The sequence below is a fragment of the Parus major genome, chromosome 15 (assembly GCF_001522545.3).
Source record: "Parus major isolate Abel chromosome 15, Parus_major1.1, whole genome shotgun sequence".
NCBI lineage: Eukaryota > Metazoa > Chordata > Aves > Passeriformes > Paridae > Parus > Parus major.
This window is the reverse complement of record NC_031784.1, coordinates 11,501,280-11,516,535: the sequence shown is the minus strand read 5'-3', so window position 1 is coordinate 11,516,535 and position 15,256 is coordinate 11,501,280. Positions and strand designations below refer to the sequence as shown.

The window sequence follows — 15,256 nt, the reverse complement described above, 5'->3', positions numbered from 1 at the left end:
TGTGATCATGGGTTTATCCTGACTATTTAGCAATATATTCTCTCTCTCTCTTTTTGGGATCAGTCTGCTATTTTGTCTGCTCAGTCTGCAGCGAATGTAAAGAAGGAGAGCCTTTGTCAGCCAGCTTTGGAAATCTTAGAGACCTCAAGCCAGGAGTCCTCACTGGAAAGTGATACTGATGAAGATGATGACTACATGGACATATGAATGAATTCTGGCCATCATCAACACCAACCACATAACCATTCTTCTTGTTGCCAGCATCTCTGGAAGTTGAAACATCTTCATTGGCATTACTCCATTTAATTGGCATCATTGTGTTCTTCACTTTCATTACCTTTGTTATCACCACAACCACTTGTATTGCCTTCAGACTCTTCGCCATTCTCCCCACCGTGGTGCTTGACAGAAGGAATGAAATGATTGATTGTTTACCAGGCAGTTGGTTAATCTGGATCACACTGTCACCAGGAACTTCAGTAAACACAAGGATGTTTTGAGCTGCAATTCATATCTCTCTACTCTTCCTGCTTCTCCAAACCAGAGCCTTGGGAGTTACTCTTTTCTGTAGTGTTTTCTTCCTTTTAGTTGTCTTGTATTTTCCCTCTCTAGCTAAGTTTTTCTCCCAGTAATTCAGCGACCTGATGTCTGTCTAACCATGCCATGATTAATCCAACAGCTCCTTTTAAGGTGAATGGAGTAGGAAAAATTTGCTGAGCTGGTAGAGATTTTAATTGCATCGAGAAAGTCTGTGGCTTTGTCATAGGGCAAGGAGGGTGAGCTGAGAGTCTGTCAGCTCCTTCACACTGCTGGGTGCTTTGCTGGAATTTGACTCTTTCAAACAGACAAAAGAACCAGCTTTTCCAGGCAGACAGAGAGGGTGGTCTCCTGTTTGTGCTCATTTCACCAATGTATGAGGTCCAGCAAAATTTATCTACCTGAATGTTGGCTTAAAGAACTGATCTTTCCTGAATTGTCTTACAGTCCTTTCTCTTCTAATGCCTTGGACAAGCATTTTGAATTGGGGGCTAGATGATATTTTTATGGTGGTATTGAAAAAAAAATCTTGAAAGATTTCAGTACCATTTCAGTAATGTCTGTTTTTTACAGAATGACACGAAAAGGTGTTTTTTATCTATCTGCAGAGGGACTGCTCACAGTTATTTATATGAGAAAATAATGGTAACAAAAATCCTTTTTTTTTTTTTTCTACTGAATGTTAACTTTGTAAAATAATGAATGCAAACCATGCAAAAAAAAAAATACGTCACACACTATATATACACCCGTGTGCACCCACACACATATATATATGTGTATGTACATATATATATGTCTGTATATGAAAACAGAAAATGCATACAGCTTGCAATGTCGGATTTCTTTGTGTTTGGGGGGTTGGTTTTCTGTAAAATGCAGAGCTTTGTATAAACTTTTGGGTTTCTTTTCTAATAAAGTTGAAATGCAGTGTTGTCTCTGTTTGTTTGAGAGGGCACAAGGTGCTGTGGTTCTGGAAAGAGCACTGCTCCTCTTTTATTTTCCTGGTCACAAAAAAGGGCTTGGGGGGACTTGATGGGAGCCCCTTTATTTTCTGAGGACTGCCAGAGCTCTTGGGGTGGGTTTAGTGTGTGTGACCCAGAACCCAGTGTTACCAAAGCTGCCTGCAATGGGTTCAGTTCCCCACTGAGAATTCTTTTTCACCCATCTTTGTGTCTTTGAAAGCTGATGAGCAACATAAGGGAGGAGACACCACATGGGGAACAGGATTACACAGAATATTTGTCTGTACAAATGTGCACTTGATCCATTATTACAGTGATTGATCTCATTGCTAAGAATCATAAATGGACTGGGGATAAAAAGAAACTGCAGCAAACTTTGTATTGCAAGGTTGTTCTCAAGTTCTGGGAGTTTTGTTTTGAAGAAAATGTGTTTTACAAGGAAGTGAGCATATCCATTTTGGATGTGTTAGCAACTGTTTGTGTAACTTGTTCACTTACTACAAGTGACAGGTGAGGTGGGTGCAGTTGATGTAGAAAAGATGAGGCAGCTGATGGTAAAAGCAAACAAGTGTTTTCAATAGTAAAATGTTTTCAGTGTTTACTCTGATTTGCTGTAGGTTATTGTGAATGCAGTGTGCAGCATACTGTGTGGTCACTGACAGGTAAAAGGCTGAGGAAGGTGCAGGTAAGCAGGATTTTTTTTAGAAGAAAGCACAGAATGAAATAAATCAGCTGTTTGTGAGAAATTGAAAGGGGAGGGTGTAGTTCTGAAAGGGGCTTTTTCACCCAAATGGAACACACAGACTGGTTGGCTAATGTGTGTTCTTAATTGTATTGCTAACTTAAAGATCACATTTAATTTTTTAGATACACACTTTAGATTGGGTTTGATGTATAAAGCATTTGATTTTCTCATTGAATGTGATCACTGGAAATTGTTGGTTTTCCTTTATTATTTTTAAGGATTCCTTGGCAATAGGATGTCTGGATTTTTTTTTCCAGACATCCTAAAATGCTGGTCTCGAGCTTTCTTTTGAATTCTAGTCCTGCTTTTTGAGAAAGATTTAAAATTTTGCTGGTTTAGAAAAGCTAGAACAGTAAGGTAGTACATACACATGTTCCTGCCAGCAACAAGAGCTGCATTTGCTGATCTGCTCTAAACTCATTTAAACCTTCAAACTACTCAACTGTACAACTTATTTTGTCCAATACTGAATTCTCTTACCTGGTTTTTCTTTTTTTTTTTTAAATCTGATTTTTTTTTATTCCCTTTATGCTCTTGAGTAGCTCAAGGACTTTTTCTCAAGCTCAAGGAATTACTGAGACTGAACTATACAGGCCACCTCCCTCCAGTCCTGCCCTTCTGCTGTTGACTAAATACCATGGGTTCTCAGCTGTGAGCCTTCTTCCACCAGGGTGGTACTGCTGCACTGAAGGAGCCTTTCTTCTTCTTCCCCATGTGTGAAATCTCCTCTCTGTAAGTACAGCTGATGTAGTTCTTCAGTTGAAGGAGCCACATTCTGCAGTGAGGAGGGTGCCAAGGTCCCTGGGTGCTCAGAGATAAGGATTTTTATCTGAAGAACCATCCCTAAAGGTACTTGGAGCAAGAACTTCAAATCCTGACAAACAGAGGTATTCACTCAGTACCACATCTCATGAAGCTTGGCCATGTCATCCTGTGGAATTACCCAGAAGAAGTATTGTAGTAAAACTGCAGTTAGCCATGACTTGAAGTTGATTCTTTTATTTTGGTCTAATCCTGGTGCTAAGAGCTTGAAATTCAAGCTTAGGCAAGATCCAGCTCACCAAGCTGCAGATGAAATGTAAACACTACATCTGCATTCAGGGTTTACTGGGTAACCATTCTGGAATCTCTGCTCCCAGGTGTCTCTCTGATGTGCCACACAAATAAATGGCAGCTGCTGGAGCATGTTGGTTTTGGTTTAAAAAAAGGTGAGGTCTGTGACCAAGTGGGGTGAGCCTTGCTCCCTTTGGTTTTTTTTCTTTTCCCTTGACAGTAATTGATTAAGAACCAAATCCTTTTTGGCTACTGAAAAGCCAGACTGTTAAGACTTTCAGGCAAATAGCAAAACCATTTTTGTTCCAAAGGAGATGGAAAAAGGAATTATTTTGAATTGGCTGTGGAGAATAATCTGTGGAGAGTTGATATCCTTTCTGTGCTGTTACTGGGCACTGTCTTTGCACACAGATGTTTTTCACTATTAAGGTGGAAGTATTTTTAAGATATATAGTACTGGGGTTTGGCTGTTTGCAATTTCATTTCCTGGCACAGGGATTATGTAATCCATGTGTAGTTAAGACCATTGAGAATTCATCTCTCTCAGGCAAAAGCTAGTGTTTTACTAAGAATTAATTTTGTTGAGCACAGCTGTCATTAGTGGCTTCTGCCCACTGTCTGACAAATGCTGTAGCATTTTTTTCAAAAGCTAATAATGTTTCCTTCCACAACCAAAATAGCAGATCAAGGAAGATACCAAGTACCTCCTTAATTTTATTATGTGCTAGGGTTTGTCAGTTGTTGTCTCTTGGTTGTTGTTTTTTTTTTCTTAATTGGAGTGAGATTTCTCATGAATAATGAAATTAATGTCTTTTGCAGCCAAAATAAACACCATATGGTCAGGGAGAAAGGGACCAGGAAAAGATGAGGAAGGCACAACAGCAACTGAAGCTGATAGGAGACAAAATGGTCTGGAGGAAACAGAGAGGCCAGGTGAGAACAGACAAAGTCTTCCCACTGAGGGTGGGATGGCAGCACTGCAAAAAGCACAGCATTGAATTGGGAATTCCAGAGAGGGTGAAGCATCTGTGGTGTAGCCTGTGTGGACAGTTACACACTGAGTACAGCTCATTTCTGCTCCTGCAGGTGCTTTTTAGGGCTCTGGATGACAGGTAAATGAGTTGAGATGCACATGAAAAATAAAAAAGCACAGCAGACATAAATTCTGTGGCCTCTTAGTCATGGAAAGCTGGGAGGAAGAGGCTTTGCTCTTGCATTTGAAGATGATGGTAAGAGGTTGAATGTAGGCTGAGTGTTAATTGGCATGTTTCCCTTCCAGTTAATGACCAGGGATCCACTAATGCTAAATTGTGATGTTGTTTATGGGTTTTAGAGTAACCTCAGGGTTAGTTAGGCTGAACTAGCCCAAGTTATGCCTTTGTGGGACTCAGCTGTCCTTGCAGGGCATGGTGGAACAGGTGGGATTGCAGAGGGCAAACATCTGGGTTTGTTGGCTTCTGGAGGATGATTTACCTTCACTCAAATGGCTCTTTCACATTAATGCCTACAGAATCCCAGGTAATCAGCAGGGATGAAAGGTGCATCTCCCTGGGTAGACATATTTTTCCTGCTGCTGTTGGTTTAATGCATCTGTGCTGATGACACCCATCAGCAAGTGCTTGTTTAGCCAACTCCAGAGCCTCTGGTCCAGCCCTCAGAGCTGTCTTTGGGCTCAGTGGCCTCAGCAGGAGCTTTGTGCAGGTGTCTGCTGGCTGGGGGTGCACAGGGCTGTCCCACTCCCCTGGCAGCCACACTGCCTGCTCCAGGAGCACTAGAGGGGGCCCTAGGACAGAGGAGGGAAGGGAGGGGGAAAAAAGGGGAGGGAGAGCAACCCCCACCCTAAATGGATGTCCAGGATTTATCTTGAAACTGCTGAGACTTGCAGTGCATTGCTGGTTTTGAGTTCTAAGGGCTTTCTGCTACTGTGCCATATGTCCTTTGCATAATGTATGGTCTGACTGGAGGCAGAGGGAATGAGAATCCTCATGGGCTGTTACAGGATTGTGTCCCTGACCATGGCAACAAAAACAAGAGCTTGCTTTGTCACCATTAATATTGATACTTGGCAGGAAAACAGATCCACTATATACTTGCTTTACACACAAAATCTGCCCCATGACTGTTTCTCCCTTTTTTTTTCCTCCTTAATTCCCCCATAGGAAGCCCCCTGGGTGTTTCCATTTTCATGATGTGCAGCACTGGGGTGTCTTGGGTATCTGTTGACAGTCAGTCTTGTGTGATTATTAGTCAAATTATGTGTTCAGCTTCATCAGTGTGAACCCCAATTAATGCCCTGGCTCATGGCAGTGGCATGGGGATTGTGCTGGCATAGCTGAGCCAGTGACAAACACACAACTGTTCAAGTCAAGTTCTAATCAGGGATAAAAATGTGTATGAGAGGGAAAGAAAAACATAGTGTTCAAGCCTGGATAAAATCTTGTAAGACAATGTCTGTTATCTGGAGCAGCCCCGAGGTGAGATCAGGTCCTGCAGCCATCTGGCAGCTCGGGAAGGGGAGCAGGGATGTGGAGCTGAGGCCATGCTCTGACTGCAGAATCAGAAAAACCAAATCACTTCTCCCAAGGGGAAAAGTAAAATCACACTTCTGCCTGCGTGTAAGATTTATCTGCGCAATTAAATGGTTGTGTCTGTGGCTGGTGGAAAAACATTCCTTTATATAATCCCAGTGGGAGGAGCACTCTGCAATGTCTCTCTAAGTGCATTGTCTTACTGAAGGAAACTGCCTATGTAAAGCCAAGTCAACATATATGGTAAAAAGTAGTCTTTGCTCTCAGATTAGACATAGATATCCCCCTCTCAAGTTTTATTTCCAAGCCTATTTTTTCTCTCCCATCTCTTTCAGAGACCTTGCAGACAACAGTGAATTCCAGTATAAATGGAATATAAACCAAGTTCATATATGGTATAAGCATATGAGAACCACATTGGAATGGTATTAATTTAGTTTTAGCTGAGAGATATAATAACTTCAAGTGAAAGGCCGTGTACCAGGGCAAAGGTATTTCAGGAACAGTGCTTCCTGTGAGAATGCTGAATTATTACATATATCCACAGTTAGCCTAAGAACCTGCCTCTATATTCACATTCCTTTCATTTTTGTTCCTCTGAGGTGTCTGACAGATACAGAGGGCTGTGCACAAGGAATAATCTGCAACTCAGTTTTTTATTTGCAATATACATTGCATGAACTATGATCTAATATAGCACTGAACACATACTGTTCAGTAATAATTAGTAAAGGATGTTGTATGAGCAGAAAAGCTTCATACTCAGAAGAGTTCTTTGATTCCTTGTAATTTAAGTCACACCAGAGATTTCATTTCCTTAAATTACACCCTAATGTGTACGAAGAGTTACATTAAATTACACCCTAATGTGTATGAAGAGTTACATTTTCTCTTCTAAATGCATGGATATATATAAAATGCAGCTCTTTCAGTAAGATTGCAGTGATAATTTTCTCCTTAAAAGATGGCACTAGATGCTCAAAGAATTGCTTAACTTGTTAATTGAGCCAACATACTCACCAAGAAACTCACCATGCTGAGTGCATGTCAGAAAGCAGTTTGAATTTAGAAATTCCTCACTTAGGAATGTCTTGGCTATAATTTAGATCTCCATTAGGTTTGAGTGGGTTAGGGAAAATAAAATCAACTTTAGAAATTCATAGTGGAAGTTCTGAGCTTACAACATCAATTTGCAATGCTGTGCCCTCAAGTAAGCAGCACAAGTTCAAACAAATAACTTCTGTCATGGCTCTCCCCATAGACACCCTGCTGGAAATGCTTCCTACACTTAATAAGTAAATGTGCTTTCCTGGGAGCAAAACAAAGAGCCTGACGTGTTTCCTCACAGCAAGCAGCAGTGGTACAAGGTGATTTTTCACTTTGGCTCGCTTGGAACGTAATAACAGCTTGGGATTGCACATTGTAAAGGATCTCAGCAGAGGGAAATGCAGAGGATGTTGATGAGCTGGTCTGTGATCCCACTGCTCTGCAAGCTGAGGAAGCCTTTGGATCCTGCCAGAAGCAGCTGCTGGTGTCCAGGCAGGGCTCACATTTTCGTGGGGCAGGGCAGATGTGGGTGCTGCTGCAGCAGCCAGGGGAGCCAAGGGCATTCCCTGGCACGAGCCAGGAGGCACCAGGACACCTTCACTGCCTCGGAAATGGATTTTCCAGTGACCTGCACAAGGATTCTCCTACACTGCCACACTTCACCAGGCCTGTACTCCTTGGGAGTTGTTAGTAGAGCTGTTTTCCTCAGTGTAAGAAGGATGAGGAAGCAGTGCAGGATTGCTAGAAAGCCTGGGGGCTGCTTTAATCCCTCCATGTCTTGCACTGCCTCCCCCTTGCCACAGGAGATGTCCCAGTGCAGCTGCCTGGCCTGGCTGAGCCTCTGGACGTGTATTGGCAGCTGTTGAGAGCCAGACACAAGGGCCTTAACAACTCTGCATTAATTCAGCTGCTGCTCTGCAGGTGTCACCCTCCAAACTGGGGCCTTCACGTTCAGATAACAGAGAATTTGATTCAAGTGTGAGAGTAAATATCAGTGCTTAAATTAAAAACTCCTGCTGCATTTTATTTTTTAATAAGGTGAACGTGTTGCAATGTCAGTGAAACTCAGAAATACCCAGGATGTGGAAATGTCCAGGCTGGGGGTGTGGTGGTGTTCCAGTTACAACAGCAGTGTCTGTTACCTGGTACCATCAACACCTCTGGAAAAGTACCTGGAAAGAATATGAAAATGTGGAAATGTTATTTCCAAGTGCAGAGGGAAAGAGGAGGAGGACAATCTTTCTTCTTAAAGATGTGCCTGATTCAGCAAGGTACCAAAACATAAATTAGCTCCTCTTAATTTCAGTGAAGACAGCAAAGAGCAGCCTCAGGTTGTGTCACCCTAGGCCTATGATGTGTACAGTTTCTTCAGTGACATAAAGGATTTCTACAACTAAAGTTTCCATGGAAATCAGCTGCTTTAAAATAAACAGACTTGACTTCTTTACTACATGCAAACTCAAAAGTTCACAGTTAACCACAGAAAAATGCAAAAGGCCAAGGAAAGGTGGAAATATCTCTGCTGGTAAAAAATTCAGCCCTGATTACTTCTCCCTGAAATTACGGTGGCTATGGCATATAGAGGAACTCTGCAGAACAACTGGTGTAAATTCTATTTAGCAGCACCTTCTTCCTGTGATCCCTGAGGCACTGTTTATTAGGAATATAATTTTCTTTAGCAGCTTTTCTCCCCCAGTGCCTGGTATTGCTCCAGCAAGGAAATCCTGGTGACTCTGAGAACAATAGCAGCAGAACTGGTGATAGGTTTGGAATAAGATGGACTTGAAGCTGGCTCATTCTTCCTGGGCTCTGTATCTATTTCATGATAACACCATTGATTTATTGGTTAAATCTTAAGTCAAAAGAACTGTTTTGCCTCAGAGCTTTCCCACTAGCTGGTGAGATTTTCAGTTTTTCTTCCATTTTCTGTCTCAGTTAAATAGAAACTACTTGTACAAAACTGTCCCCCCTCCCCTTAATGGCCACTGAATTTGCAGCTAGGACATTTTTATAGGTCATAAATTGTTTATAATTTTATCTTCTAGCCAATTTAGGGTAAAACTACAGGGTTTTTCATCTTGAGTGATTGAATATGAGTATCCACTAGGAACCACTCCCATCATTAAGTTAAATGAGAGCAACATAAAAAGTTAGCTGGGTTTTTGTGATGGTGAATAACTCCAAGTAACTCAGAGCTTCCCATGAGCAGAGTTCTGGAGAGGACTAAAAACTGTCTGCTCATGTAAGAGTAGAACATGCTCAGTGTTTTTGGAGAATCCTTAAGTCTGAATGCTGAGAAATTGGCACAGTGAGTGCAGCAAAACCAAATCTCCGTTCTAATTAAGACTTACTTGGATTTTTCAGTTTTTCCCATTCCCCAGCTGAAATTTCCTGTGTCCTGTAACCATTTAACAATATGTTACTAACCATCCATTATGTCCTGCTGTATTCTCTTTTAGATGAAAGAGCCATGTAAAAAAAAGAATTCGCCAGCCCCTGTGACTGAATTTGAGCGATAATGTCAATGGAATTAACACATTGCCATTGTTGAATGGTCTCCTGTGGCTATATAAACATCAAGGTAACACATTTCCAGAGCAGAAGACATTACTGCTGTGATACTGTTGTTTTGGGAATATTTCCTCACTGCCAAAACACTGGTGTGGATTTAGCATTTTGCCTGCTGGAGAATGATGCTGGAATTGGGGAGGGTTGATTCTGCTGCTTTTATTTTTGCTGAAGAAAAACTCTAACACTGTTTGGCTAAACATGGAATGAGAGCATAAGTACATTGAGGTTTAAGATGTCCTCTGTTTGGTAAATGCATTTAAATGACAGCTTTCTTAAGAAATTCCATTTCTGAAGGCAACCTTCTGGAAAAGCTGGGGCAGAACTGCTGTCAGGAAACACAGGATCCTTTGGCTTGAGCAGAGTTTGCTCAAGAATAACTGTCTCATGTATTATCTTCATCCATTAATGCAACTTTTATCTCTGCAAGCAGGAACAGACTGAGGCTTGAATGCCTTGGTGTGTTGCTGAATAAGATGCAGGCTTCAGTTTTAACTTTGGGGATGGCAAACAAGTTGTGAGGCTGGGCTTGTCAGAAAACATTTTAATGACAGTGATAATCCCACTGCAGATTTGTTGGCACTGTCTCACCTAATGCCAGACAGAGCTGACTGATGAGGATGTGGCACAGAAGCAGGTTGGAACTCCTTGGGTCACAAAATCACTGAAGCTGCACTGCAGAAGCCAAAGCTGGTCAGGAGGGCATGCAGGTAACAGTGATGATTTCCTTTATTCTGACTGATCCTGGTGCAAATTGAACAAGATCTGTATTTCTGCAGGAATATTTTCATTTGTCTTCAGGCAAGAAAAAACTCAGGCAGTAAGTGCTAAACCAGAACCTGACAAGTTCTGTTCCTAAATAACTGTTGCTATGTGAGTTTTACTTCTCTGCAAGGTTAAAGCCATCTTTAAACAATGGGTTGATGGGTTTGCTGCATTTCTGTTCATCAGAGACCATAACCCAGGTTTTGAAGGGTGGGAAGTCAGTCTCAAGGTTGGCCTTACTGGACAAAGATGGACACACTCCTCTCCAGAATCCATGAGAAATACCCACTGCCTCAACCAGAGCTATGTCAGTTCTGGTAAAAAGGACTTCAGAGCTGAATCTGGCACTTCTGTGAACATTAGGGGCTGAAACAGAAGAGAGGGAGGTATTGTCCATCCCAGTTTGTTGCAAGAACAGCCCTAGGTTGGATTCCTCAAAGGAAAGGACTTGTCAGCACAGGGAATGTTCTGTTTCTGGCCTGCTCTTGGTTATCAAGGGATAGAAAAGGAAGTTGTGATGGAAAAAGGGAAGAGCTGCCTGTGGCTGGAGTTTGTTAGAACACAGAAAATGACTTGGTGAGCCAAGAACACTGTGCAGGAGTTAAAGGAACAGAGTGGGTATGGTTGTGTAACCTGAAGTTCTTTTCTCTCCCTTGAGGGCTGTTTGAAGCCCTCTGAAGACCCAGAGAGCAGCTCATAAACTTTGTGCTTCAGAATTGCAGAGAAAATGTTTCTCTCATCCCTGGATCAGTCTTTTGTCAGCTCTCACACAGTGGCTGGTGGCTTTTGTGTATCTCCACTGTCACCCAAAGGCACTTTGTGGGAAATGTAACCCAGTGGCTCCATAACTTGTCACCTGTCCCCTCCTTGTGACCTGGAGTGCAAGAGGAGTGCTCTCCCAAGGTCAGTGGTGTTTCTATTGCAGTCACACCTCCCCTGGGAGCTGATAGCTGCTCTTTTGTGACTTGTGATGTGTAGAGATAGGGGAGATGTGCAGTGCTGTAACCCAGAGTGTGTCAGTGAGCCTGGGTTCTGTCCTCTTCCTGTGCCAGCAGAACCTCCCTTCTTCACATGGCCCTGACTGCATTTAGTGCTCATTTGAGGAACTGTAGGAATAAGAGAGGAGCAGATCCACCAGAGCCTTCTTTACTGCTCACATGAAGGCAGAATTGTTCTCTGCAGTGGCACTGGTGTGTGCAAAAAGCCATTAAAAGCCTAATACAGGAAGGACTTTGTCTGTTCCTCTGAGAACAGGCTTGCACAGCCACAGTGTTTTTTCCTGGATAGTCAAATTGCTTCTCTCTCATTTTCATCCCAACTAATGAAGATAATTATATCCCTTTGTAGAATATTATTTCCTCTGTCATCTGTATGTTTACACCCTGCAGACATGTTCATTTCTTCTTTGTGAACAGGGCCATCAATCATGGGAGCTTTCCTTAACCAGCTCCTCTAATCTCTCCTGGTGTTCTCCTCATCCAGTCTCCCTCCAGTTCCCCAGTAGCTTTGATAATGAGGTGATAAGAATTACTTGTGGTTTTGCCAGTTTGTTTTTCAGCAGGCTCCCAGAAAGAGTCCCTGCCACTTTCCTGCTCAGCTGTGTGCTATTTTCACATATGTACCCTCTGGTTATATTTATGGTTATATTTTCAACGAGGAAATGAAATCACACCTAGTGCAGAAAACCCTAGAAATCACCTCTGTAAGGGAACCTCCTTAATATTACCATATTTTTATTGGTGGATATGGCTGAACTTCACTGTTCAAAACAAAAGTGAACTTCTCTTAGGGGAAAATCTGGAATTGGGGTGAAGAATTCCAGAATTCAGCAATTCCCAACAGCTTTTTCAGATTATGGTGCAAAGGGAAGAGAAGGAGTAGTTCCATCCTGGAGAGGAAATACAAAACAAAGAAGTCAGAAGGACATACTGGGGGACCATGTATGGGCTTAGATTTCAAATTTTTGCTGCAGGTTTCTGCTAATCTAAAGCAGCCCCCCCAGCTGCTGTTGTAACTTGTCCACTCCTGTCCTGCAGAGCACAAGGCCTCCAAGTGTGCCAGCTTCTCTCTGACTCTCAGAGTTGTTGGCAAATGAAGGCCTTGGTGGTGAGTCCAAACCTCCATCTGAGGCTCAGCTCACCAAAGCTGAGCCAGCAGCAGCTCCTGCACAAACTTCAACCAGGAACTGCAGCTTTGGAGAGTGCCAAACCCAGTGACCTCAGTATTGATAACCATCAGTATTGATAACCATCAGTATTGGTAACCATCAGTATTGATAACCATCAGTATTGGTAACCATCATCAGTATTGGTAACCATCATCAGTATTGGTAACCATCAGTATTGATAACCATCAGTATTGATAACCATCAGTATTGATAACCATCAGTATTGATAACCATCAGTATTGGTAACCATCATCAGTATTGATAACCATCAGTACTGATAACCATCAGTATTGATAACCATCAGTATTGGTAACCACCATCAGTATTGGTAACCACCATCAGTATTGGTAACCACCATCAGTATTGATAACCATCAGTATTGGTAACCATCAGTATTGATAACCATCACCAGTATTGGTAACCATCATCAGTATTGGTAACCACCATCAGTATTGATAACCATCAGTATTGGTAACCATCAGTATTGGTAACCATCAGTATTGGTAACCATCATCAGTATTGATAACCATCCCATCTGTGCTCACAGGAATGCTTGGCTTGCTCCCAAAGGTGATTTGATTTCCTCCTGCACACTCCCCAGCACTTTTCTGAGCAGAATTTATGAATATTTCTGTTGAATTTCCATTGCATTATTTGTATCTATGTTTGGCAGGTGTAGGTCAGGCTGTGAAGTGGCAGTCATTTAAAACCAGTTTTACCTCACAAATGCCAAATTTGAGTTTTTAAGAGTGGCATCTATTAAGTGCATTGGTGTTTGCAGAGTTAGAGAGAAGAAATCTAAGTCACTTCTGCCTAAGTAGATAAAATCCAGTATTTGCAGTATAAGGCACTCACTGCACACCTCTGTTGTCCTCCTTCCAAGGGAAATTTGTGTATTTAACTGTTCTGACTGGACAAAGCCATGTGTCATCCCTTGGTTTCTCAAGGAATTGCATCCCATGTATTTAAATCATTTAGGTGTTTGATGTTCTTAACCACTTAGAAGCATTTGTTCGATATAGTAGGGCTAATTTTTAATTTATTTTTCTAAGCACATCTATCCGAAATGATGTTAGGCTTTTATATTCACAGCAGGGAACATTGTGAGGTTTAAATATCCCTTTAATCACTAAGGATGTAATAAAAACAAGAGGAGTTCTTTGAGCTGCAGAGTGTTACCCAGGGAAAAATCTACTCTGGAGCTTACAAATGTGAGCTGAAGAGACAAACTGGGCAATAAAATCCACAACTACGGAGCAAACCCGCTAAAAGTTGGTCTGTAGCTGCCCATCAGGAGCTGAGACTCGAGGGGGAAAAGGCCATTCAGCACCTCTAGAGCCATAAGAGCCAGGTCATAAACACTTGACAATCTGCTGGAGGGGGAGGGAGCCCCGGGCTGTGATCTGCCCGCACTCTGGACCCAGCCTGCGACAAAAACCGGCAGGAGAAATTTCACTGTGGGAAGAATGAAGGGAAAAAAACCTGGAGAGAGGAGGGAGTGCAAGGAGAAGCGACAGCTGTGTCTGATTGTGTCAGTTCATGTGCACTTATGGCAGCCTCATTCCAGCACTGAGGAATCCTTGAAATCTGACAGGTGCTTTTCTCTGTTATCAGTGGTGTGGAAGGGTTCTTACCTGATATTGTTATTATGGACCCAAATACCATTTTTCTGTGAGGTGATGAACAAGTTGGGTGAGAAAAAGTACAGCTCAGAGTTTATCCAAAGGCTTTCTGCTTATAATCCATATGTATTTCCAGCTTTGTTACTGACTTCAGGCTTTGCTGCTGCTGATGCATCAGAATGCCCCATATCAGTTTTCAAAAAGCATCTTGCATGAATCTGTCCTGGTGTTCATTTTATTTTTGGGAGATCCTCTAAACCTCAGCTCAGACTCTACAGGTCAGACTGTGTTCAGTTCCCTTGCAGCTGGGAGATGGATGTATCCTATGGCTATAAAATTTTTTTACAGTTCTTTTTCAAAGAAATAATAAATAATACTATAAAAGGAAAAGAAACAGGCAGCAATAAAATCTTTTTGAAATGAAATGGGATTTATTGTAAGTGCTCCGAATCAAATTCTGCTGTGTATGGTTTAATTGTTCTCTTGTCATGATTTCTGGTAATGATAATTAACTTCCTCAGAAAGTTCTTCAGAGGCAATAGTGATGTTGGAGGAACTGAGCTCTATGCAGCTCTGTAGAGTTCACAGCAGTTTTTATTTTTCAATTCCAAACACTTTACATCTTAATTTTAATTTGCTCTTTGAAGGTAGTTCCTCTGATAAGGAATTATAGATGTTTATTGATTTCCTGGTTTGATTAGAACCTTTCTGTGATGAACAGTGAAGAATGAAACTTCCTCATGACAGAAGAGATCTGTCTTTGCCAAACAATATAATTTGCTTGATTGAGTTTGGTTTGCTGGTTTTACAAATGCTTGATCACCAACAAAATAATATTTTGTGGAAACCAAGGTACCATGATGGTGTATCAGCAGTCTAGAAAGTCCACCAAGTTTAGATAAAACCTTCAGGGTCTGAGCTGCTGCTTTTTTTTGTGGAAAGATCAGCATTTTAACAGAGATTGCTGCAGTATTGCCTGCTGGGCTTCTGCTCAGCAGAATCCATTCCACTCAGGGCTTTTGTCTGGTCTCAATTCATGGTTAAATAAACTGCCAGCAGTTGTGAAGATCTGCACGATGCTTCTCTTTGCAGATGAGTGTGTGCACGTGTGTACAAACAGAGAAGTATTTCTAGATGGATGTTAAGCCAGAGGAATTTGCTGCCTGTTTTCTCGGGCTGATCTTTTGTGGCTGCCAGGCAGGGCTGGAGCTCCAGGTGTGGGAGGGATGGAGGATGCAGGGCTGGAGCTCCAGGTGTGG

General features: G+C 42.0%; 2 protein-coding genes across 4 annotated transcripts in view; both read left to right on the top strand.

Annotated features, from left to right (window-relative positions):
- Positions 1-1,468, top strand: part of CABIN1 (calcineurin binding protein 1) — a 105,080-nt gene extending 103,612 nt beyond the window's left edge. For all 3 annotated transcript variants that reach the window (XM_015643769.2, XM_015643770.2, XM_015643768.2), the window contains one exon: positions 64-1,468. In XM_015643769.2, coding sequence (XP_015499255.1) covers positions 64-207 — 144 coding nt within the window. In that variant the 3' untranslated portion in view covers positions 208-1,468. The remainder of the gene's footprint in view (positions 1-63) is intronic.
- A 7,870-nt stretch (positions 1,469-9,338) lies between these two features.
- The window catches only part of LOC107211595 (T-box-containing protein TBX6L), a 23,609-nt gene continuing 17,691 nt past the window's right edge, over positions 9,339-15,256 (top strand). The window contains exons 1-2 of the mRNA XM_015643773.3: positions 9,339-9,456; positions 10,015-10,153. The gene's annotated coding sequence lies outside the window, so the exon portion shown is untranslated. The remainder of the gene's footprint in view (positions 9,457-10,014; positions 10,154-15,256) is intronic.